The sequence below is a fragment of the Parus major genome, chromosome 1, assembly GCF_001522545.3.
Source record: "Parus major isolate Abel chromosome 1, Parus_major1.1, whole genome shotgun sequence".
Taxonomy (NCBI): Eukaryota; Metazoa; Chordata; class Aves; order Passeriformes; family Paridae; genus Parus; species Parus major.
Window position 1 is genome coordinate 26,810,935 of NC_031768.1, and position 25,887 is coordinate 26,836,821.

Consider the following 25,887-nt stretch of genomic DNA (forward strand, 5'->3'; position numbering starts at 1 on the left):
ATCCGCCGGGAGATGGGATCCCACCGATCCGCCGGGAGATGGGATCCCACCGAACCGCCGGGAGATGTTATCCCACCGAACCGCCGGGAGATGGGATCCCACCGAACCGCCGGGAGATGGGATCCCACCGAACCGCCGGGAGATGGGATCCCACCGATCCGCCGGGAGATGGGATCCCACCGAACCGCCGGGAGATGGGATCCCACCGATCCGGGAGATGGGATCCCACCGAACCGCCGGGAGATGGGATCCCACCGAACCGCCGGGAGATGGGATCCCACCGAACCGCCGGGAGATGGGATCCCACCGCCCCGCCGGGAAATAGACGGAAGTCATTGCCAAGAGCTGCGATCCCCCCGTCCCATGTGCTTCCCGCCGGGCCCGCGGGAGGCGTTCGCCTCCTCTGTCAGCCCTGCGGGAGATGCGGCGGCCGGAGGGGCGGCGGCCGAAACGCCCCGCAGAGTTAGGTGAGATAGGTGCCTGGGAGCGGCTGTTGCTGGTTTTGTGCTTTTCGGTTTTTGTTTTTTTGTTTTTTGGTTTTTTTTCCCTGAACAGAAAATTGCTGTCAAAACAATTGCAAGTATTTTCACTGTTTCCTACACGTGGTTGGGTAGTGCAGGATGATTTGTAGCAAGAAAGCTATCGCCTCAGTTTGGGGCGCCAAATGTGCTTAGGTGAATTTTGCTGGAGCCAGAATTTAAATTTGCTGGAGCTGGTTTAAATCGACATTATTTAAACGTGTAAAAGCATTAATAAGCAGTAGCATGGGGAAAGGCTAGCACCTCTCTCAGGCTCAGCTGAGAAAGTTTCAATTTAGAAAGTAAATGTAAGAAAGTTGCCACCAAACACTGCCAAACCTTGGGCCAATCCTCCTGCATCGCTTGGAGAGAAGCAACCTCATTCCAAACCATGGAAGTTTCAAAGGCAGAGCTATGGACAAATAAAAGGAGCATAATAGAAAAGGTGTCATTATTGAGCTGTCTGTATTGTCACCCATTGCTGTCCTTAATATCAGAACAAGGAAGTGGTGTGTTGGAATGAAAAATGCAAATATTTGCCTGCCAGGATTAAGGAAATATTTATATGGCTCCAAGAAGACAGCTCAAAGGAGTGTGTTAAGCCAGTGAAAATCAGCATAGACAGGGATGAGTAAGCACAGATCACAAAGAATAATTCAAACATGGTATACAACTACTTTGGTATCCATCAAAACCAGGAAAAGATTGTAAATTTTTGGGACTATGATGCACAAAAGGTATTTGATGGTTATGCCAGAAGCATGATTCTATAGAGGAATACAGCTGTAGAAACACAGACTGTCTGTAGTACTTTTGTTTGTTTATTTGTTATTTTGCTCCTTGGCAGGGCTCAGTTTTGCTTGCCAAGATGAGGAATAAAACACAGCAAGACTTTAGCATCATAGGGAATGCATTTCTGCATAAAGAGGAAAATAAAGTATATGTCTGAAAAGGGAAGGGATGATATGCCAGAAAAGGGACATGTGATCCTTCCCCTTTACTCAGCACCGGTCAAGACACACCTGGAGGGCTGAGTCCAGTTCTGGGCTTGCCAGTACAAGACACACATGGACATACTGGAAAGAGCCCATCAAATGACCACTAAGACATTAGTTAGAGACTAGAGCACCCTTCTTAAGAGGAGAGACAGAGAGCTGTGACTTCTCAGCCTGGAGAAGAGAAGGGTCAGAGACATCTTGCCTATTAAAAATATCTGAAAAGAGAGGGTGCAAGAAGGACAGAGACAGTCTTTGTTCAGTGGAGTTCAGTGACAGGAATAGAAGTAGGGGAAACAAACTGAAATACAGGAGGTTCCCACTGAATATCAAGGAAATTTTCACTGTGAGAGTGACTGAACACTGGCAGAGGTTGTCTGTGGAGTCTCCACCCTTGAAGGTACTCCATAGCTGTCTGGACATGGTCCTAGGAATCTGGCAGTAGGTAGCCATGCTTGAAAAGAGAGGTTGGACAAGTGACCTCCAGAGGTGCCTGCCAGCCTCAACAATGGTGTGATTATGCTGAAAACCCAATCACAACCCCCCTCAATTAAAAAAAACAAAACAACACATAACAACCAAACCCAACCCCAAAACAGCCACCCATTTTAATGAGTCTGTCAGCAAAGCTTCCTTATATCGTCTAAATAAGTAAGTACTCATTCTGTGCCAGCTGAAGAGGTAATACAACCCTTTTGGTTTCTTTCTAATCTGCTTTGGGCAGTCTGCCATTATTTGTAGGCAGCTTCATGAATGCCTTTAATTAACTTCAGCTTGTCTTCAAGGATTTCAGGGTCTCTCTCACTGCTGATCCTCCTGGGGGGCTGTACGAGGTGGTTGTCCCTGGCTGCTAAAGAGCAGCACCTCTGACCAGCACAGCCTGAAATGGCAGGGAGGTGGCTGGGCAGGCGTGCAAATACCAGGGCTGCAAAGTTCAAAACAGTAGATTCTGGAAATAATTAACAGGCACTGCCAGCCAACATGTGCAGCCGTTGTGGCGCTTCCTTTGGAGAGCACATTAATAGATTTAACAGCAAGTGAATTGCACCATGTACAGTCTTCCAGGGCTTTTACAGATGAAATCCCTGAAGTCTAGTCTGCTAGCAATATAATCTCAAAGTAGCAAAGGCATTCTCATAGACAGTGAAAGAGCCTTCCCCAAACATGTACACAGGCCAAACACTAAGTACTAGCAGCTTTTGGAAATGCTGCTAGTACCAAGAAAAGCCAGGAATTCAGTTTCCCAGTTTGCCTCCCCAGGCTTTGTGCACTCTGCAGCAAGTTTGTGCCTTGGGGTCTGATTTCAATTTTTGTTTTGTCTTGCTTTACAACAGAAATAACAATTCTTAATTGATATTAATTGTCCATTACATAGTATTAGAGCATGCTGGCATTCTAATTAACTTGTAAAATTCAGTCCAGAATACTTAGGCAAGTAATTTAATAGGATTCACAAAACACACACCACAGACTCAAAAGGAGCTAATTCCTTCCATTCCAGTATAATGCAGGCCATGATAATTTTCTTCCTATGCAGTTTAAAGAAAATATGGTAATCTGCCTACTTATTTCTGCTTACAAACCCATCAACAAGTTTAACATTCTGCTGCTAATGTACTTGGCATCAGGTAGAGAAGTGCCATTATCCCAGCAGGCAAGTCAGGAAATAGAGACAGAGACGCTGAAATTAAATTTACAAAGGAAGCATGTGGCAAAGCAGGGAATTTGGACTCCATTTCTCCAGACAAGCATATTCATCACAAAATTAATGCAGACTTCTTTTGTTGGTTGTTTTTTACTCTCATTTCTCCCTTTCAGACCAGAGTACAATGCAGTTTTAAGTAGGCATATTCTTTTGATGCTCTGTTTCCAGACCGCTTTACATTTTCCATCACCGTTGAAATACCAAACTTATTGTACTGCAGCTGGCACTGGCACCTCAGCCATGTCAAGTTAATAGTTGGACTCTTATCTTCAAGGTCTTCTCCAACCTAAATGATTCTGCCACTCTTAAGAGACAGCACAGAGCCTTTACCTATTCAGAGCTAAATGCATGATCAGTTTTGCTGATATTGAACAAGGCCCTTATTGTAGGCCTGGGGAAGAAGTGAGAAAGGAAGGGTTATTGGGGACAGATGAGAAGGCAGCTGCTTGGTCAAAGAATTTGACTTCCTGTCTCTAATCACAAATATCAGCATCTTTACATCAAGTTCTTTTTCTGGAAATGAGAAAGTATTTTATGGTTTTGCCTGAGTGGTATGAAGAGACACGAGTAAGTAACTACTAACTGTGGTACTTGCTCTAGCTTTTGTTTTCTTCCAGAACTTCATGCAGCTGCAGATGGTAGATTCATAGAATAGTTTGGGTTGTAAGGAACCTTAAAGAACACATAGTTCCAACCCCCACACCATGGGCAGGGATGTTTTGCACTAGACCAAGTTGCTCAGAGCCCCATCCAACCTGGCTTTGAATACTTCAAGGGATGGGGCATCCACAGCTCCTCTGAGCAACAGTTCCAGGGCCTCACCACCCTCACAGTAAAAAATTTACTTCTAATATCCAATCTAAGCCTACTCCGACTCTGAGAGCCTGTTAGCAGAGTAGTTCCATGCTTGTTTACCTTAATAGAATCAATGGATTTAAATCAACTGCCAGTGTTCATGTCACACCTGCAAAGCTATGAAGTTAAAGCAACAGTGAAGGAAACTTTGACCACATAAGTAGGAATAACTTTCAAACACAAGGTGTCCAGCTAAACATTCTTAGCAAAGCTGTTAATGAATTAACAGGTGAAAAACTATTTAGGTTTCATATTTTTGCTCAACATTATTAACTTCACTAATCAATTGAGTAAATAAGTTTTGACCACTATTTGATGTCTCTAAAAAACATTGCTGTTATTAAAAACAATACTTAGTTTGCTCAGAGTACTAGAAGACTTATTTTAGTGATCATTCTGACATCCATATAAAAAGAGTCAGATTTCTGCTTCATGTATTTTAGACACACCTAGTATATTCAGCATCATTTATTCTTGGAAAAGGGAAGGAGACTGTGCAAAAGCAAGGATATAACTTTCATTGTTCAATCTCAAACCTCTGAAAAATTGATCGATAAAATTCCATATTTAGCAGTATAAATTTCTGCTCATGACAAGATCAGTACTTGTACAGACACAGTAAAGGCTAAAGAAAAAACTTACAGTAGCACCACAGAACAGGTACTTTAAGAAATAATGACTCCTGGAGATCATGGTATTACTCTAACATTTTTAGTAAAAGTGTGTAATTTTTCTATTTCAAGCTTTTTGTCATTTCCCATCTTTTCCAGAATGTTACAAAACCTGACCTTAGCATTTCTGAGTTTCCTGAAAATCCTCTTCCTGCAACATATCCACTATCCCCCACCACTGCAAACAACTGGTTTAACCAGTTTTGAATAGAAAGTAGTCAGGACAGGGACAGAGAGCTGCCACATCAACAACAGGAGATGTTTCAGGTTTTTATCATCATTTGCTTTTCTCCCCCCTGTTCCAGAGGCTGTAGCCCTCTGCCTCTGGAGCAGAGGGACCCCAAACCTGTCCCCTTGCAAAGGTGGGCAGCTTCACCTGGACTGCTACAGCTGCAGGTTTAAGTCAATGCTGTGACTAGATGTGAAAGGAACATTAACTACTCTGAATAAATATATGGATGCTAAAGCCAAAATGATACAATTGGCCTTCTCCCCTGGCAAGAGTAATGCTGAGCATCAGCAACTTAACTCCACAAAGGGGAGTAATAACAGTAAAACCGTATTTGGAAGCCTTTTTCTGGAGCTCTGTAATGGTTTCTATGCTTTTCAATTTTGAGATGCTCTGCATGCCGCAAAAGGAAAGAGAGCCAAGAGCTGATATGTACCTCCCCTCCGGAAACAGCCTGAGTGTTCTCAGAACAAGCTTCGATTTTCAGGCAATGAAACAATAAACTCCACTTAAATCCTATGCTCGTACACAGCTGCTATCCAATGTCTATCAATTTAAAACACTTTCATAGCCTGCTGTGGGAGGACAGGGACTGCACCCATGCCCAAAAGAGCACACTGTTTTTGACACTGATTACATCTACCTTTGATTCTTTAAGCATTCAACTGACAGCAAAAAAAAAAAAAATATATATATTTGCCAATACCAAGGCATGCTGATTTGTTGGAGCAGTAACTGATATTAATTTCCATACTTATTTTACTGTTCTCAGTCTTCACTATTCAATCCAGTCTGAATCCTTAGAATGAGCCTGAGAAACACAGGACAGGAAGGAAAGACGGGAAGCTCTCGGATCTAACATGCATCTTCTCAGCCTTTCACAACCATATGGTAAATTTAAATCAAATTCATTTAAAAAGTAGTCATTATTATTTCCCTTCCCCATAGGATATATACATGAAAGCTGTTGGAAGCTGACTGGAAGTGTCTCCTTTTTGACCCTTATATCCATTTATTATGTCTTCTTTTCACGGCTTATGATCCCCTCTCTGACCACGTATTTGTGTAATAAGAATGGTCTAAGAAAAATAGTTGGCAAGAAAATAAACACACCAAACTCCTGCTTAAATCAAATCAATCTCCTCTTCATCCACTGAGCATGTAATCTTTGCACTAGGACGATCATGTAGATAAAGAAAAATTATCACAGCTTATTAGGGAAGGGATAATTATGTAAATTTTAAAGTTGAGTGCAATTAGAAACGCATGCTGATTTATAAGGTAGTTAGTACTCAAACACACACTAAGTGCAATCCTGCTATAAGGCCATTAACAGCTTCTGCATCCCTCCTCTCCTTCATGTCTAATATTGTCAGATTGCTGGTGACAATCTAGTAACACAATTGAAGTAACTTAAATTTTTTAAATTTTTTTTAAAAAATAAAACCCTATAAAAAACCGATTTATCTTCTGTTCACCCAGAAGAATCCACTGCTGCAGCTGCCTTCCAAAGTAGAGGCCGTGGATATTATACCAGATCCATAAAATCTCTTCAGTACAATGCTAGACAGTCCTTGTTTTTTACCTTGCATCTGAGTAGCATTTTCTCAGAACATTTTTTCAGAACAGGCATTGAGGGAAAACGAAAGGCACTCTGTTGAGTAAAGGTGACTTTTATTGAAGTGATGGCCACAAGAAAAGGCCATCAAAGACATTGTTTCCAAACAAAATACTTATCTGTGCAGACTAGCAATTCTGAAATTACTACAACAAATATATTTTTTATCTCTTCATACATTTGGTTTTGCAGCTTGTGAGTGGTGACTGCTATTTGAAAGGCTTGAAAGAGACATATTTTCACAGTACCAACAATAGTAGAACTAGCAGGTAGTTTAGGAAGTATTGGTGCACTGGGAGAAGCAAAGGCAAAGCCAAATGAAGCATGTATGTTTAAGATGCCTTCAAAGTCACTTTGTACAAACTAAGGAGAGTTTTTAGGCATTCCTCCACAATTTCATGATATATCATCTCTTATCACAGCAAAAGGATGAAGGAGGATTTAAATTTAGAAGATAATCTAACCCTGTATTCTCACAATTATACTTTGGACAAGGAGGGTCATGGAAGAAAAAAAGCAACTTTTACTCTCTTGTGTATAATTTCTAACATGGTTCCCTTCAGCCATCCTGAACTCCAGATTCAACTGGCCACATCTGTACAACAGTCTGACAAGCTCTGATCTCCTTGTCTTTCAGCTGGAGCTCTATTTGCTTGCACAGATGAATCTCCCTTCTGGGTAAAGGGAAAATGAAAGATAGATAACCTGGTTCTAAGTCAGCATTAGGTAGCTAAAAATTCAATCACAGTGCACATGCAGGTTCGGGAACGTTGAATCACTCCCATTTCTGGTTTTTAATTAATATACAGTCTGCATAGTGACAGCAGAATCATTATTATTACTATTATTGTTATTATTATTATGTTCTCCTTATGCTTGGGCCAAAGGCAGACTGTTAAAAGACTGGTCCTAAGCTTATAAACATTTTGGGCAAGGGTGACATTTTCTGTGAAACATTCTAATAAATGTGGCACTGTAAAGAAAACAAAATGAACCAGAAACCAGTCAGCACAATGCTCTTCCAAAAAAGAGCACCACAGTATATCAAGCAGCAGCAGTACTAGTTAAAACTTTAAATTGCTTTTTGAAAGCAAATCACAGCTCCAGTGCTGCACATTACAAATGCAAATATATGACATATAAAAAGTTCTCTATGCAAAATAATCTTGTTTCCAGTTCACATTCTTCTATGCGATGTACTCAAGTGTCTGTTAAACTTTGATATATTTGCTTACAGTCAGTTTATTGCCACATAGGTAAGTTCTGGCAATCTTAGCAACAGAAAACAGTTTAGTAACAGTTATTAAAATATTTTTACATTAATTAAGATCTCACTATTTCATTGTAAAAAAAATATATATTAATGCAAGTTGTTCACAACATTCATAAGTACGGTACTCAAGTTTTACTAAAAACAGTGAGCATGCAACTCAGACTTGAAAGAAGTCAATAAGCAACTGGTATTTCATACAGCCGGTGATATGTTACTTGCATACCTTTATTCACAGCTTACAATGTTAAATAATTTACAGTTCTGAAATATGTGCATTTTAAGAGGAACTCATCACACCTCTTTAGCAATAGCAAAGATTAAATCAAGTCAGTTGCAAGGAGTGTGAACTGAGTGAGACAAAGCCATACCCTTCTACTCATGTGCTTCCATTGTTAAAAATCACAGCAGGAGGACGACTAACACTTATTTTTATACATATTTCAAATCTCTCCTGTTGCTGTGCTTTGGCATTCTTTTGAGTGATGTTTACCAAACCCAGCTGAATAAGGAGTTCGAATCCAACATTCGAGGTCTGGTCCAAATCACAAATGCTGAAGATAAGGTGTATCATTCCAAAGGCAAATGCAAGAAAGCCTAAACACAGCCTCCTGTCTGCTACCTACACACACCTGGAAGACTCGTCCCTCACACTGCTGTTGATCAGTTCTATGTTCTGAAAGTCCACAGAGAATGTTTTCCCCAGTAGCACAAACCAAAAAAGTTCCAGTTAAAATGCATATTGGAGGGGAAGAAAATAGAAAGAAGTGCCTAAGACAGTGGAAAGGAATTAAAATACCTAAATAAAGCCTGTTTGCTTTGTTGATTGTGTACCGAAACATATACAATAAGCAAGAAATTAAAGCAAAAGCAAACTTACTGAACAGTTTATTCTCAACATGTTGCCATTCTGCCATTCATATGTTCAGATTAATCTCAGCCTGAAATAAGGCAATATTAAAGGAACAAGTGTCATTTCCTCAGAGCCTGAGCTCAGGTAGATAGGCAAGGGATACATTTAGTATTTGTACAAATACATTTAGTATTTGTATATGTACCAGGGAAAGACTCCCTGTAAAACAACACAGAGAACATAAAAATATGGGTGAAAAAGAAAAACACTCTGGTTTAAACATAAGCAGGATTCAAACACATATGCATGTTTTTTAAAACCTTACAAATAAATTAAGATGGTGAAAGGCATTATGGACTGTAAAGGGGAGAAGACACTGAAGGTAAAAAAAAGGTGCTGTGCTGCTAACAGAAGCAGAGATGGTAGAAATTTATTTTTCTTGGAAAAAACAACTTCTGTTGAGTAACCTGGAACAAAGATCATCTCATCTGTGCAAAAGATCTGTGCAAACAATGTGCACACATACAGGTAAGTGAGAGAATAAGATTTTCAATCCTTAGAACATTTAAAAGATGCATCTATTGACAAAAGCGTCATTATTTTCTCTCAGAAGTTAATGTTAGGAGTCTGACCTGTGGGCTCAGATTCTTTCTTTAGTGTCTTCACTATGACTAAGTCAGTATGAGTAGTCTTGTCATCCAATTACAGACATCATTACAGTAATGGAACGTTTCTTCCTGGTCTTTTCCACGAACTTCCAACCTCAGATTAAAAAGCCCTAGTTTCAGTCCTTTTTCACAAAGCTTTAGCTCATTTAGGACCTCTGAGTCTTGCAGTACTATCCTATGGCTTCCATAGATGCCATTAATCTCAACTACAGTACCAGCTGTGACAAGCACTGTATTTCATGCAGATTTTTGCACCTTCTACATTTTGTGAACTGTTGCCTTCATGTTCTGCAAAAGCAAAATAATTTAGGAAAGACTACAACTTTAAAGCAGAAAATGCCCTTTCTGTTTCTTAATTGTCTTATATTTTGTAGCCATCACAAGAGAGGAAATAATTTTATATTTCTTAAATGTGTAGAGAATAACACTAACCATATAGATTAGCTAGCTGACAGTGATATGTGAAAGCAACTGTAAACACTTTTAAATGCTTTAAATCTAAACTCTAGTTATTCCAGTTAATATATTAGGCCAAACTTTTAAACTGATATCAAAAGAGCTATCACAGGGTGACATATTCTGTTTCCAAGCTATTTGCAATTAATTTGTCACTTCTCATAGTTCTTACTATCAGCTTTAACATTTACAAGAAAAATAATTCACTGCTGCCAGAGCATAACATAGGACCATGTTTCAGAGCTACTGCAGGCTTCTTTCTTAGTAGAGCCTAAAAAGCTGAAAATAACACACAGAAATAAAACCCTGTAGTTCAACACTACAACACCAACAGATCTACAGTAAGATTTCTCTGGTTTGCACTTGTTTTTGGAATGTTTTTAAAGATTCAGTGTTTCCACTGTTTTATCGAAGTCCTGACCAGCTGTGGAGGTATGAAGCCCACCCAGAAGGCCGTGAGGTACTCTCTTCTTCACCTGAAGGAGGAAGAGAAACATGCTTTTTATTATGTTAGACATTTACTGTGTTAGACATTGCACCATTTGGTTACATGACCTTGCCCCCACTCTTTGCCTTTATCCTTTTTCAAATGCTGTCCTCAAGCTTGCTGAGAAAGGAACTCACTCTTGGGTTGACATAGATATGGATTGTACCACCAAGTCCACTTTACTTTGGGTACTTAAGAATGTCTGAAAAAGGAAATTTATCACTATTCTCCAGAAAAATTCAATCAGTCTTCATTAGAGGGCCAGAACAACATCAACATGCTATGAACTTGACTTCTATCTTATTTTTCCAAATGCACAGCCTATCATGGAATGCAGTACTTGAACACTTCCCTTTCTAATGTGATTTTGTTCACAAGTTTTAAGTTCTTACATGTACATGTGTTGCTTACTGTTTATATTAATTCTAAAAAGTATAGGTAAGTTGCTAATGAAGTACAATAAGCTACAGTTACTGTCACTGAGAAATGACAAACAATACCTTAAAAAGCATTTTAAGGGAACAAATGCTCAGAGTATTTGAAGCAGAAACAGAACATTATTGCACACAGAAATCCTGTGTTAATTTCTTGCAAATACCCAACTCTTTTTACATCCTTCCCTAGTTCCTTTATTTCTTCAACAAAGAGCATATCTTTAAATGTTTTATATTGAAACTAATATTAGATTTGTAGTACTGCCTTGAGAAGACCACTTTAGTTATCTGTTTAGAACACCTGCAAAGAAAATAATTAAATTATATAAACCTCAATTTTGACAAAAAAAATAAAAAATAACTCTATTCAAAACCTGAACGCATTACATTTTTCAACTTACCATTATCTTCCTAAAATGTGAATGTTTTGGAAAATATTATATTTTATATCAATTTAATGGTATTTGTTCTGTTTACTGAAAACTGAATAGTAACTTCCCAACAGAGAAAATGGTTTTATGACTAGCTCACTGACATTATACTAAGTTTTGTTTTTTCTCAAAGGTCTAGAAAACAGACAGCACAGAACTATCCCTTTTCCAATTTTCCTCTTTGTGACAATATTTTGAACACCATGTACCTTGGGCGATTGCAACCAACTTCCCTTTCTCTTCAGGGCTGAGCTGCAACATGGTGTCTATCACTGGGAGCAGCCGTTCCTTCTCGCTTCCTGATTTCAGAAATATGAACTGCAATAGAACATTCTTCAAGTATTCTAGGTTAGCCACAGACTTTTCTCTCTCTTGATTTCTTTCCAGTCTTCTTATTTCATTCTTAAGAAGCTGCAGATGAGAAGAAAAAAAAAAAAGTAAAATACTGCTTGCTTCATTTAATGAGTAATTGAACAAAGGTCTTTTGAAGAGCTAAAAAATTAATTGCACAGCTTGCTTCAAAAAGAATAATGGGTGTTTAGCAACATATACAGGATGAAAATCCAGTGAAAATAAAATATGTGATAATGTTGTAAGAATTTATTATTGACTGAAAATAACCTTTTTTGATAAAATTTGTGCAGTACAGAGATACAATATCAGTGATAAAAGAGTAGTAACAGTTGAACAGTTAAATAATTTGGAAATCTGATGACATTCATTTAAAAGCATTTTTGAAGAGAAAGCTTAGTACATTTAGAAATGTCTTCAGAAAGCTCACTCACTCACTCATGAGTTCATGTGTCTTCTTTTAACTTAAGAGAGCTAATATGGGTTACAGAAAGAGAAATTCGACAGTGCTTCCCTTGGTACTTACTGCTTTTATCTAAGTGAAAATAGCATGGACCCTTTACTAAACATTAAACTTCCAAACTCTTGAGGCTTTTTTTTGTAGAAGCTTTTACTCCACACTCCTGTCCCCTCTCCCCACCATGCCTACCCAACTACAAACTGTAGTGAAAAAAAACCCAAAAACTGAAGTAGACCCTAGAAGCACTAGTTAGACCTGTGGAATAAAACCCCCTCCCAAACTAAGCTTTACATCACCAAAATTTTATAGACAGGGATTTTCTGAAAAACATTTGGTCTAAGAAACAGACCATGGAAATTAGAGCTGTCCTCACGTCTCTTGTGTGTCTGCTAACCTTTATTTGTTCCATTAGGATTGCATTGGTTGCTTCTGATTCACGAAGTAATTCATTCAAGTGATCAGCACTCTTAGTTGTTGTGTTTAGTTTCTGAATCAGTTCATCCTTGGTGAGATCTGCTTGCCACTGAGATGGTTCTGCAATTAATTGGAAAAGAAAACTAAGAAAAGGAAGAAGCACTTGCACCTACTTCATACTAACTTAGCATCAAGACTTGGTTAATGTCTTAATCATTCATTAGTTTCTTATGAACAGAATTAATGCAAAGTCAGAGTGTGGACTTAACAGGCATCAATGCTGCTGCATGCTTATTTTCTGATCTATTTTTGTTTATGGATTAGAAGGGGGCTGGCAATTCTAGAGTACCCCAAGATACTTGGTTTTAACTTACTCCTTCTTTCCTACCCATAAATTGAGATTTTCAATAGCTATCCATGTAGTGTACAGTAGACTTCTAAAACTGGATTATATGCTACCATGTATTTTTCTGGTTTTTGGGGACTCCCAAAACATTCTTTCATGCTGGGTTTTACTTTCCTAGAAAAAACCCTATGAATCAAGTACTGTTCTAATAAGCCTCATTATGATGAACAGAAATTTTATCCTTTCTGGGTTAAATCAGCACTTAATTATCCCTATTAGAGACTCATCCAGAATACAAAAATTTCTGTAACTATTCACTGACTTGTTCACCCCGTCTTTCCCTTTAAAAGCTCAGAAATATGACATTTTTAAATCACTAAAACTTGTAGGAATGTCCTACTGTTAGTTCTTACTCAAAGACAAAACTCCTACAAAAGTTCAGGACAGTATAAACTCAGTGGCACTTGACTAGGCTTGTGTCTTGCACCTAAAAGCATGAAAACACAATGCTCTAAAATATTTTGAGGGCATGAACTTCTGCAACCTATGTAGGCAAGCACTTCTGAAAGCCACATTCTACCTACCAGGTTTTGCTTCTGATGAGTTCAGAAGTTGCTCCAAGGATTGAACATAGGTGCTGGCTGAGGACACAGACTCCGTGTCTGTTGTTTCCATACCCTCTCCCTCTTCCCTAGCGACAGTGTGCACATCGAGGACAGGAAGGTCAGTGTTCCGCCGTTCTCTCAAGCTCTTCATTGCTGCATTTGAAACAGCTGGACCTGAAAGATACTTACTGATGTTCATATCAGAATGAAACTGGGAGGGCTATTTCCTACGTGTGACTGTCTTGGATTGAGAGTGGTACATAAAATAGTCCTCAAAATGCAGAGGAAGGTGAAGCAAGAAGAAAAAGCCAGATATGCACATAACATTTATAATAGTAAAATAAATACAGCCTTTCACCTCCAAGTGGCCATTCCAGTCAAAGTCTGGTTCTAAACCCAAACTTGACTGGCAATTTTTATTTCAATGATTATGAAACCCTCATGCACATCTCCCTGAAGATGTGTTTTAGCTATGGTAAGAGTAACAAACACCTTTAATGCAAAACTGAATTCACTTTTGCTTCAACCAGTCCTGTGGGAGGTGTAAATTCTTCTGTTTTACTGCTGTGTTCATGACCCTTCTACTTCAGTAATAACAGAGCAACTTCTTAAACTGTTATTGTTGCTTGGCAAATGTCCAGCTACATCCTGATTAGTAACTTTACAGATACGAAAATAACATTTGAGATTGAAGACAGTAAAGTCTTAAACTGAAAGAAGGATCGAATAGCAAGTATGATAAATTGCATGTATACAAAAAACAAACATTCTTAAAACAGCTTCCAATACACTTTTCTCTAGCTTTACACTTTATACTTAAGGCAGATGTCCAGCATGCTCCAAAACCTGAGACAACCTGATAAGAACACCAAATATTTACAAAGTAATTTCCCTCCATCTGTCTGACAATGCAAATACTGCAGAACAGGTATCAGCGATGCAGATTCTAGAACAGAACAGATCCAGTTGGAAGTGACCTACAAGTATCTAGTCCAACTGCCTGACCACTTCAAGGCTGATCGTAAGTTAAAACATTATCAAAGGCATTGTTAAAATGCTTCTTAAAACACTGACAGGTTTGGGGCATCAATCACTTCAATGGGAAGCCTGTTCCAGAGTATGACCACCCTCTCAGAAAGAAAATGCATCCTAATGTCCAGTCTGAACCTCCCCATGGCAGCTCTGAACCATTCCTACATGTCCTGTCCTTGAAGAGAAGAAGAGCTCAGCACCTCCCTCCTCACTTGCCCCACTCAGGAATCTGTTAGACAGCGATAAGGTTGCCCTCAGCCTGCTTCCCTCCAAACTAGACCAACTCAGAGTCCTCAGCTGTTCCTCATAGGACAGTCCTTCCAGCCCTTCCACCACCTTTGTTGTCCTCCTCTGGATGTATTCAAGGACCTTAGGATTCTGAAGTGACAGTAAATAGTAACAAAGATGCATTCCTGACTTGGTATCTGTGGGCTGATACAGCATGCTGTAGATTTTTCAGAAACAGTTGCTGGTGATTTTACAGAATCAAACACGGTAAGCATGTTTTAGCTTCACACTGAGGTACACTAATCTGTAACCAGCCAATGAAAACTTGGTACTCAAGCCTGGAAGTTACCTCTAGTGCTTGGTTCACTCTTGAGTTGGAAGAGCTGAGTTTCTACTCTGGAGAGTTGCTGCTGAAGTGTTTCTACTGTCTTTCTGTGCTCTTCTTGCAGATTCCTGACCTGATCTCTGAAATTGTTCCGGAGAGCTTCATTCTGGGCTGTCAGCTGACTCAACGCCTGGGCATGCTCTGTTTTGATGACCATGTTCTCAGACTGTATTGTGCAGAGCCTGAAAACAGTGCATGCACAAACAGTAAGACACAAACAGCAAAACATTGTAAGTTTTATATTTCAAAATTTTTACAGTTTGAGGCTGTCTTCGATTTTCATGTGTATGATTATCTTAGAATGACTACGTGTGCAACTTATTTTCATTTAAAGTCTTCTTTTTACAGGGAAAATCTGAGACTGAAAAAGTTACACATTGCTTATTATATGAATGCACTATGCTGTAGTGCTACTCTCAACTTTTATTTCAGAACAAAAAATTCAGACATCTTTGGATAAATAAATAGTCACAAGCAATTAAACAAATGCGTTTATGGAAAAACTAGGCCCAGGACTTACCCTTATAAGCATACAGACTTAAACAGAGCCAGTGTAGAAAAGACCAGTGTTTAGGTGTAAAGAGAACCTACTGTGAAATGGATTGTTTCCAGAAAAATGCAGAACATAATTTGATAGACTACACTGATTCATTATGTAGCTATGAGGAACAGATAAAACTGTACAAAGACAATGACAAGAAGTCAATAGTTCCTAATATCAATCTGTAATTTCTAATTAATACTTCATGTGAACTTCTTTGTACCCAAAATGGAGAAGAAACAACAATGATAGACTCTTCTTGAGGAGCTTAAGTATTAGGTATTCATGTGATTTTACAAGAAGTGATACAGATTAAACAGATTCCTTTCATTTTGAAAGAAACAGCAAAGTAAGCCTGCGGCAAGCACAAACTTAAAATATAGTACTTTCTGCAAGAAAGGCACTTGGTGGACAAGAACTGCGTATTTTGTCAGTAAACTTGTTTGCTTTGCATAAAACTTAGTTTTTTCTAATAGGAAACATCCATAAAATTTAGTAGAGCAGTACAACACAAATGTGGTGCTGGGCATTAAACTCAGAAAGAGTCAATGTGCTTAAAAAATGTTGAGTTTTAGATTTGATAGTTAAGAGATGGAAAGCTTGCAGAAATCTCAAATTCCTTGATCAGCTACTATTTCACAGTCATTGTAGAAACTTCTGATGGCTTGTGAAAAATAGCAAACAATCCTTTTGAAAATTCCTTTAACTTTCTCAACATGCTCTTTTTTTGTGAAGTGTAATTATAGGCTTATACATGCTAAGATCTTAAAATTCAAACAAAAAGAATATTCCTATCTATTCACCAGGAGACCATACTTTTCACGGAGTTCTGCCTCTTTTGCAACAGTCTCTTGCAGCATCTTATTGTGTCTTTCCAGCAGGGTGTCATGTTCCGACTGCAATGTCTGGAGTTCAGAGGCATTCATCTGTGAATTATGCTGAGCATCTTGCAACTTAACTTTAAGTTGATCTATCACCATTTCCAACTGTTCCCTGTATATGGAAGAAAAAGGAATACACAACATTATTATTTAAAATAATTACATTATTTCAGAACCTATACGATACCCACAATATTTTGGATAGCTGATCCAAATTGCATATTTATTAATAAATCAACACAGCACTAAGACCAAAATAATCTTAGAATGTGGCTACAGCAGAAACAATCAGATCCTCTTTCAACATAGATACAAATAGGTTTGCCACATCCCAATGTGAACTACTGGGAATGAAACTATTGGGGTAGGAAGCATGACTGACAGCACTTTGTACTTCAAGAAAGGACAAGACAGAAGAAAAATAATATATGGGATTTGGATGGGAGAAAGAAATTCTTCTTAAAAGTGGTGAGTTTAGTTGTTTAGTAAATGCATATCAGTTCAGTAAGACCAAATGCAGGGGCCAAATGACTGGAGTAGATTTTTGAGCAAATTACTAGAAAGCAGCATCAAGTCCATAACAGATAAACCCTGTTGGTCAGCAATAATTCAAAATCAGAAATAGCAGGAAGAAAAAAAATCTTAAATCACACACATTCTTTTTTTACTGATTTCCGTGTATATATACACAGACACCTCCATTATCTCATGAACTGTGTATCTCACTAATCCTTAGAGCTGAGACTTGTAAATAATTTCTTTGGAACCATTTGTCATCTGTTTATTACTTCTCCAATTTATTTCCACGATGGTTCTCTCTCACAAAAAAAATTAACAATACCAGAACTTCTTCAAATTCTGCAAAAAGGAGAGACAAAGAAATGCAGCTCTTATGGTTTGGTTACTTCAAAAGCAAGAATGTTTCAAAAACGCCAAACCAGGCCTAAACTCAAGTCCTCTAAGAAGGCACAAGTCGCCCTCTGGTGGATTTTTGTCTGCAATTGCCGGTACTGACTGAAGGTCTGGGTCAGAAACCAATCCTGACGTTTCACACAGAAACGCCCAGTCCATCACCAAGGGCAGCCACCAATGACTTATAAAAATAACTTATAGAAACTAATTTACTTTTGCAGTGAGTTGAGACATTTTCTGAAGCGAATATAAACTCACCTGGCTTATGAGTGTACTCAAAGGATTTTCAGGGAACTTTTGGTAGTGTAACTCTTTTCTTCCAAGTCTTTCCTCCCATGATACAACATACAGGATTTTATAAATCTACTGGAAATGATAACTGAATTGGCATCCAGAGCTTTACCTACACTAAACCACTCACTCCTGAAAAAGTTCAAAGTGAGCTCAACTGAACTGAACAAATTTGCTCTTTTCCTCTTAGCTGCAAATGGCACTTGGCTACTTCACATCAGAGAAAACGCCATGTGAAGTCTATAAAGAATGTGCTGGCTAATCTCTGCTCATGAGAGTCATAAAAAACTTCCCAAGACCTTACTTCTCCTTCTGACTGTAACAATAGGTAATCTACACAAAAATAATGGTTTAAAAGACAAATCCAGCTACTAGAAATGAATACAGCAACATGACAGTAGAAGCTGATATTTCTTCTGTTCAGCTAGGCAGTGCCACAGTCAGATTACAGATCAAGTAAAAATGTTAGTTTTACCTTTCTTGTTTGGCTCCTTCAGATTCTGTCCGAGCAGCAGATTTATTCTTTTGCTGTTTTAGAACATTATGAACACGGACTTTGTAGCTCTCAAATTCAGATGTAACAGATGCTTGTTCAGCCTATCACACAGAAAACAAATCTGTAAATTATACTACTGACTATTGCTCCCTTATTTCTCTATAATAAAATGCATCTTACACCAAAAAAAAATTAAAACCATCTGCTGCACTTCCTTCTTTAAAATAGATAATTAAAACAGTGACCACTGTAACAGATAATGTTTCTTTAGATTTTAACTGAGTATCATACAATGTGGAACATGAGACACTGATTTTCAACATACTGGTATTAAAGAAAAGAAAGAATACTTGAAAATTCAAAAACCACATTCAGCTGAGAGATTCACAAGCCAGGGGTTCTATGAACAGCTTTAAATGAAGGCAAACATAACAGAAAATACAAAAAGAGGTAAAATTCTGTTTATCTCCAATACTATTATAATTCTGTTTCTCTCCAGCACTCTAATGTGCCATAAAGTTATGCATAATTCTGGGGAGTTAAGTTAGTCTCGCAATGGTATTACACAGCACAAGATAAAATATTCTAGTTGACTAAAGATGCTTGGTCTGTCTTTTCTTCTAAATTCAGCTGTTGCCTGAGTTTCTGTGGACATATAGAAAATTCCCTCACATCATAGTAACTACATCCTTGACTGTACACTATATGGCAAAGATTATTGCCATCCTTCCAGTACTCATGTTGCAGATTCCTCTACAAAAAAAAAAAAAACAAAACACTGACACAGGTTTTCTTTCTTGGATCCTGGGACAAGCTCATGGATTCATTACTCAATCCCATTTACAGGTAACTAAAATGCTCCCATCTCCAAGAGGAGGATTTCAGAAACTTTCCCTTCAGCTGAACTGGTGACTGAAGTTCTACAGAACTGACTCTGATTATAGCCCCTGGTCCAGATTTTCTATGTCTGAACATTTACAGCCATTTTCTTTAAATTAATCCTTTGCTTTTCTTCCTGTCAAACTGTGTGAATATTTGTAACTCCTCAGGTACAGAGCCTTAAATGTCAGCATGACTTCTGTTTTCTGCTATCTGCTTTGGTGTCCACATTTCCTTTAGAGGAAATTTTCCTTTGCTAATAACTTTGTAATAATATCTATTTTCCATATGTAGGGCATCTAAATAGGAAAGCTAATCTTCCACAAGTTCAAGTCATGCCATATGAAAGATCTACAACCTTGCTGATTTCACAACATCACAAAGCAACCACCACAGACAGTTTCTGTAAGCACCAGGTATGATGAATACATTTCTAAAACCATGACCCATGTGTACCAGCACAACTAAGGCAAACCTCCTGCAGCAGCAATCACAAAGTTTGTCCATTTCACTTCAGCTCCTTAAAATGTAGAAGTCTTTTTGAGAGGCTGCATTCAGCTGCTGCATACTTGTAGGATGCACACCTACCATACAACAGTGGAGTGTAGTGAAGTAATTTCTATAAAGGTGGTTTGAACATAACAGTCCTACTGTACTATGAATCTGTTTGTCTTCAATGCAAACACTGAATTCCAGGACCACCAAACACTGTTATATGAGCAAAAAAATCCCAAAAATAATAATAAACTTCAGCAACAGTGTCAGTTTTCCATGTAGTTCAGCTGCCAATTAAGATGCTCATATTTTAGCGTATTAAAAGGTGCTTGCAAATATATTTTTCACAGCTTTTTTCCTTTGAAGTGGGATCTGTGTTAATTTGTCTTATATGAAGGAAGTTACATTCCTTTTTTTAATTTGTGCCCTTTTCTTTAAAGACTTTTCTTTTCCCTGACTGTACACTTACTGATCATCTTAAATAAAAACTGGCTCCCCATGACAAGTTTTTCCCTAACAGAAACAGAAGTATGCAACTCCAGATGTATCACTCCAAGTGACACACAACAACCAGGACAGGCTTGTCCTTTATACCACCACTCAATTACTGGGGTAGCTTGTTACTCCTGACATACAAAAAAAGAAGAGTGAAAAATCTGCAAAATATTTTTGAAGAAGCAGAGAGTGCAAGTAATCTCCTTTCTTAAGCCTTTAAGATTACTTCTTCCACTGGAATACCTGGGCTGCTCTGCACTCTTCTTGCAGGGCTGCAATTTTTTGCTGGCAAGCACTCATCGTACGCTGGTGCTGCTCTGAAGATGTTCGCAGTTGTTCCTGAACTTTATGCTTTTCTGATGTCAGTACAGCCACTTGAATCTGAAAAAGTCAGTTGAAAACTTCACTATCACAAAAAATTTTCTTACTTCTCCAAGGGAACATGCCAATGAGAACCTAGGTCTCATATTACAATAATTCCTGCACGGAACAGGTGAATACAAAATTAAAATCCAATAGAAGTAGAAGAAAAAAATAGACATGGAATACCATGTATTAATTTTTTAAAAGTGATGTTGTTTTAAAAGAGAATTGAAGATAAAATTACAATGCTGGGGTGGCAGCATTTAAGAAAGCCAACCCCTCTCCCTTCCCTGCTTCTTTCATAACATTCCAATCTATTTCCATTCTGTATACAGATGGACAACATTTAAGATTTTTGTTGACAATGTTGTGCTCTTCTGTTTTTTAGCTGAGCAACTTCGATTTTTAAAGACTCTTTAAAAAATACATTCCATTTTCAAGTCTCAAACTCCATAGTCCCTTTGGTGGAAAGGGAAAGAGGAAAAAGACAGGGTAAAACTGCTTACAGAAAATCACAGAAAAAATATATGGTAAAAGCAGCAAAGAGACAAAACTCATTTAAGAAAAAGAACCAGTAACCTAGAGATAAAAATAGCACCTCTTTATTCTTCTGCCTATATTCCATGTGCCCAGCACAAATCATACCCTTACTAATTAAATGAGAAGACTTGTACTAATAAAAATGTGAAGTTTCTTGCCTTATAGGCTTCCACTTGCTGTTGACTGGCTTCCAGTTCCCCTTTCAATGATGCCTGCAACATTAGATGGTCACTTTCCTGCAAGACAAAATTACCTGGATATTAAAAAAAACCTCCAAGCCTCAGTAACTTAAAAATTTAGCTACCAGCTGTTTTTTTTTAAATCTAGTTTAAAAAGAGAATACACAGTCATTAGCATATGGACTTACTGCTTGTTTTGAATCAGCTAGTTCTTTTTTGGTTTTCACCAGGAGTTGTTTTATCTTGGCATTTCTTTCCTCATCCTGTTGCATAGTTGACTGAAGTGACTCTAATGCAGAAAATAACAATTATATGCAAAGGAAACTTCCCCTCTTATTTCCTTAAAAATGCTGGAAAATATTAAACAAATTCTAACAGATTCCTTAAGAACTGCAAGTAAGTAGCTTACAGTAACTTTAGTACTTTTTTCCTAAGTTATCACTAAGATCTTATAAGTGAAATGTTTTTAACATTTACAGTTGAGCAGAGGAAGAAACTGAATTTTTAGTCACACAGTAATCAGTAAAGTTTTATGAGTGTACATCAGAATGAAGCCCTTGTCAGTCACCAATATTTAGTACTTATGAATAACTTAATCAGGGAAGAAACACAGTATGTCAGGCAGGCAAATTGGCTTTTAAGTGATGAACACTGGATTAAGTGATTGAGAATCTAGTAAAGGTTCCTCTGAGACAAAACTGCTTTCCTAATGCAACTGTTTAGTACTCCCTGCAAAGCATACCCTCCCTTGTTAACTTAAGAAGTTGTTTCTGAATTGTATTTTTTATCACTGCTAACTATACCATTGCAACTTTTGCTGCTTATAGTTTACTCACTTATTTCTTCCTGTAGGGTTTCCTGTTTCTGTTTCTGAATCCCTGTTTCTTGCTCAAGATCTTCTATTCTGCTGTCTTTATCAGTAATCTTCTGATTAAGTTCTTTTACTAGCTTTTCATAATCAGCTATTTCCATATCCATCAGTGTACTCTTCTGAGCATCCTGCAAGGTACACAAAACAAAGTTACAGCTTTGTTAAGGCTGCTAAGATTTTTGTAATTCTGTACAAAACTATATTGCCATCAGACAAAGATTTTGTCTCTGTCCATATCTACAAATGCCAACCATCCATTGGGTTTACACAGCCTCAGAAAAATAATCTGTTTTCAAATGAGAACCAAAAGGTTTGAAAAACTGATTGCTAGTTTTATCAGTAGGTATTTTGTATGTAATAATTTCTGTCATCTTCAGTCCTTACAACTAAGGCAATTTTGTAACAGTGCACTATAAATGTACTCCAGACATCTGGATTCTATTCCTATTTCTACTCATGAAGTGCCACATAACCATCACACCCAAGCTAAACAAACAAACAAAAAGTAGAAGCAAAACAAATCCCAAAAGTATACTTCAGCTCTCCAACCACACAGCCAGGGTTTTCAACCACACAGCCTTTTGCAAACCTTTGGCTTTAAAATCCTCACAACCAGAAAGGGAAACAAAAATTCAACACAGCCAGATGGGACAAAATTTTGGGTAGTCCATTGAGCACTAACATGGACAGCAACTCTACCTTTCTGGCCAGCTCTAGTTCTTGCATAGTTTTCTGCAGATGTTTCTTTTCCTTCTGAAGTTGCATCTGAAGCTCCTCCATTTCTCGGAGAGCACCGCTATGCTCCTGAAATTCAAGTAGTTATCAATTATGCAGTGCAATTTCAAAACAGATGTCAGCATCTTTCTATACTTCACACACACGTACACACACACTTGCGTTGTACAAAGATAATTGATTCCGTTTTTAGGAAATCACAGTGAACCAGAGAAAAATAATAGTAATATGAAGTGGTTTTCACATTCTGTGTAACTACCCCCAATCTGAACTGACAGCCTTGCAAAGTTCTTTCAATTAACAGACCAAGTCTTCAAAAAAGTGAAGTAAAGGAAAGTGTGGAACCTGATCTATAAAAACACAGTTTACAAAGGTCTAACAGAAACCACATCCAGTGAAAGTAATGCTTCAGCCCATTTGCTGTCTCTGAAGTACTACCTTTGTTTTCTGTTCTCTCAGAAGCTTTTCAGCTTCTAGTTCTTTGTCAGCCTTTGCTTTGGCTCTTTGTATCTCCAGTATCTGAGTTTCCAGCAGCTTGGCATTATTTTGCAGTGTTTCAACACGAGCCAGGAGATCTTCATTAGCAGAGCGTAACTGATCATGCTGAAATCACAGTGGAATGATAAAAGCAAAAGCTGAACTTATATGCAATGTTATCAGAGAAATTATTTTCTGTATTTAAAAAAAATACCCAACACTGATTTTTATTCAAATCCCTTATAAACAACACTCTTACAGATGAGTATTGTCCAGTTTAATTCTTTTAAACCAGATTAATAAACAGGTGAAATTAAAGCCATTAGCACATTTTGGTTATTTTGTTAAGTTAATTTTCCCAGCTTTCTCTAAAATGGCAAGAATCAAAAGAAATGTGAAAAAATACCCCAAAAATTATGCTTTCTGCATTACCTTCTCCTTGCAACAGTACAGTATTTCAATACTTACTGCCACACTTCAAATATACCTGCTGTATTTATAAACAAATGATCATACTATTAACTCCTAAAAAACACTGAAGTGCAAGTTTTGACTGAACGACCAAGTTTTCCACAGTACATAGTAAGAACTGTACTGCAACAGGCATACTTTTGCAAAGACTTTAACAGATTAAATTTTGACACCCTTAATGATGTATACTATTCTTTATTTTGCCTATTAAGAATGAAGTATAAGTGAAAGATGTCAACTACTTAAATGGTGTTTTATTTACAAATTCTTTGTAACAAGCTTGAAAAATGTAATGCCTGCACAATCAGCAGAATATATACTGTTATTTCTTATCTCTTCCTATGCCCTTGACTACTGGCTTGTGTTTATAAGGAAACAGTGGCCTAGGTGGATCTGGTATATGGGGCCTGGGAGTTTAAATCCAAAATACCAAACCTATTGCAGCTAGCTTTGCAAAAATATGTCTCACTGCCCCTTAATTACCATCTTAGACTCCTCTGAATGCCACTGTAGTACCCTACAATGCATCTTAAAGTCTCATTCTTATGAAAAATGCAAAATCCATAATTCACTTAATATATTTAAACAGTCTGTTGATTGAACAAAAAATTAAAAAAAACCCAAAGCCACATTTTGTTGAAAATTTGAAGAAAAAATGTCTCAGTTAAAGTTTACTGCACTGAAAAGTGTAAGTGTGCAGTCAGAGAAACAGTACAATTGTAGCAGAGCCGTAGGTCCAAAATCAAGCCAGAGATAATCTGCTCTTTTCTCTGAGTTGACCCAGGATAAATTAAACACTTTCTATTGACAAAGCCAGACATTCTAGATATATTTATCTTTTTCACTGCCCAGGTAAGATATCAGATGTTGAAAAAGAACAAACAAAACACTCTGAATTTCAAGTCATTATTCAAAACACACTTAGGTTATGAAACTATAGTAACAATCACATGATTAAAACTTGCACCCAATAGGCAGAATTAATTTTATGTAATTATCAATAGATCAGACCCACATCCAGAACTGACCTGCTCGGATGACACCTGTAGCTGTCTTGTGAGGTCATCTATCTGACGTTCAAGATTATTTGCTCTGCCTTTTTCAGAATCCAGCTCTTCTCCTTGCTTGTCATATTCGATCAAAAGATTCTTAACACATACAAACACAAAGCCATAGTTGTTTTATAATATGTATTGCATAAGCACATTCTCTACCTCCGAGAATTTCATTATATAAGTTGTCTTACTGCAACATCAGAAATATCAGAATGAAATTAAAGTTATCATTCCAATACAGGCTCTGGGAGAAACCCCTTTCAGTTCATGACATTCTAGAATAATACAGATTGGAAGACAGCTCAGCGGGTATCACATGAAGCTCCTGCTTAAAGTAGGGTCAGCAGTGAGATGAGACCAGGTTGCTTGCTCAGAGCTTTGTCCAATCTCGTCTTTCCAGGGACCTGCCTCCAAAAATGGTAATAGGTACTCCACTGGGCAACCTATTCCAAAGCTTGACCATTCTCATAGCATAAAAATGTTTACCCATGTATCCAGTTGAAATCTCTCCTTTCAATTGAGGACTCTTATCTTGCAACACCATTAATAACTTGACTCTCCTGCCTTCATAATGTCTTTGTAGGTATTGGAAGACTCCTATTAGGTTCCTTTGAAATTTTGTCCTGAGCAACTTCTTGTCACTTATTCCAGACCCTTGACCAACTTGCTCATTCCTCCACTGAAGTCACTTCAAGTTATCAATGTCTTTCTTGCATTTGGGTGGAGAAGGAGGGACAAGACTGGACACAACACCCTCAATGATGTCACAGAATCATTTAGATGAGAAATGACCTTTAAGATCATTGAATCCAACTGTAAACCCAGGTCTGCCAAATCCACCACTAAAACAAGTCCTTAAGTGCCATGTTTACTTTATATACTTGTAAATGAAGCGCTTGCTGTGTTTACTTATTATACTTTAAATACCACCAGGGATGGTGATTCCATTGCTTTCCTGTTCTAATGCTCGAGCATCCTTCTCATAAAGGAATTGTTCCTAATATCCAATCAAAACCTCCCCTGGTGAAACTTTAAGCCATTTCCCTCTGTCCCATCTTGTTCCTTGAGAGAAAAGACTGATCCCCACCCGACTATACCCTTCTTTCAAGTGGTTGTAGAGAGCAATAAAGCCTCCCCTGAGCCTGCTTTTCTCCAGACTACACCACCTCAGCTTCCTCAGCTTCTCCTCCTAAGA

At 37.9% G+C, this 25,887-nt stretch overlaps 1 protein-coding gene across 1 annotated transcript in view; it reads right to left on the reverse strand.

Annotated features, from left to right (window-relative positions):
• Positions 1-6,630: 6,630 nt before the first annotated feature.
• GCC2 (GRIP and coiled-coil domain containing 2) overlaps positions 6,631-25,887 on the reverse strand; it is a 30,866-nt gene continuing 11,609 nt past the window's right edge. Inside the window, exons 10-23 of the mRNA XM_015637390.2 lie at positions 24,666-24,785; positions 23,128-23,292; positions 22,654-22,758; positions 21,920-22,082; positions 21,272-21,372; positions 21,063-21,140; positions 20,245-20,382; positions 18,112-18,233; positions 16,369-16,545; positions 14,976-15,193; positions 13,346-13,540; positions 12,396-12,535; positions 11,400-11,601; positions 6,631-10,314 (exon numbers count right to left, since the gene is read on the reverse strand). Of these exons, the coding sequence (XP_015492876.1) occupies positions 10,244-10,314; positions 11,400-11,601; positions 12,396-12,535; positions 13,346-13,540; positions 14,976-15,193; positions 16,369-16,545; positions 18,112-18,233; positions 20,245-20,382; positions 21,063-21,140; positions 21,272-21,372; positions 21,920-22,082; positions 22,654-22,758; positions 23,128-23,292; positions 24,666-24,785 (1,995 nt within the window). The 3' untranslated portion in view covers positions 6,631-10,243. The remainder of the gene's footprint in view (positions 10,315-11,399; positions 11,602-12,395; positions 12,536-13,345; positions 13,541-14,975; positions 15,194-16,368; positions 16,546-18,111; positions 18,234-20,244; positions 20,383-21,062; positions 21,141-21,271; positions 21,373-21,919; positions 22,083-22,653; positions 22,759-23,127; positions 23,293-24,665; positions 24,786-25,887) is intronic.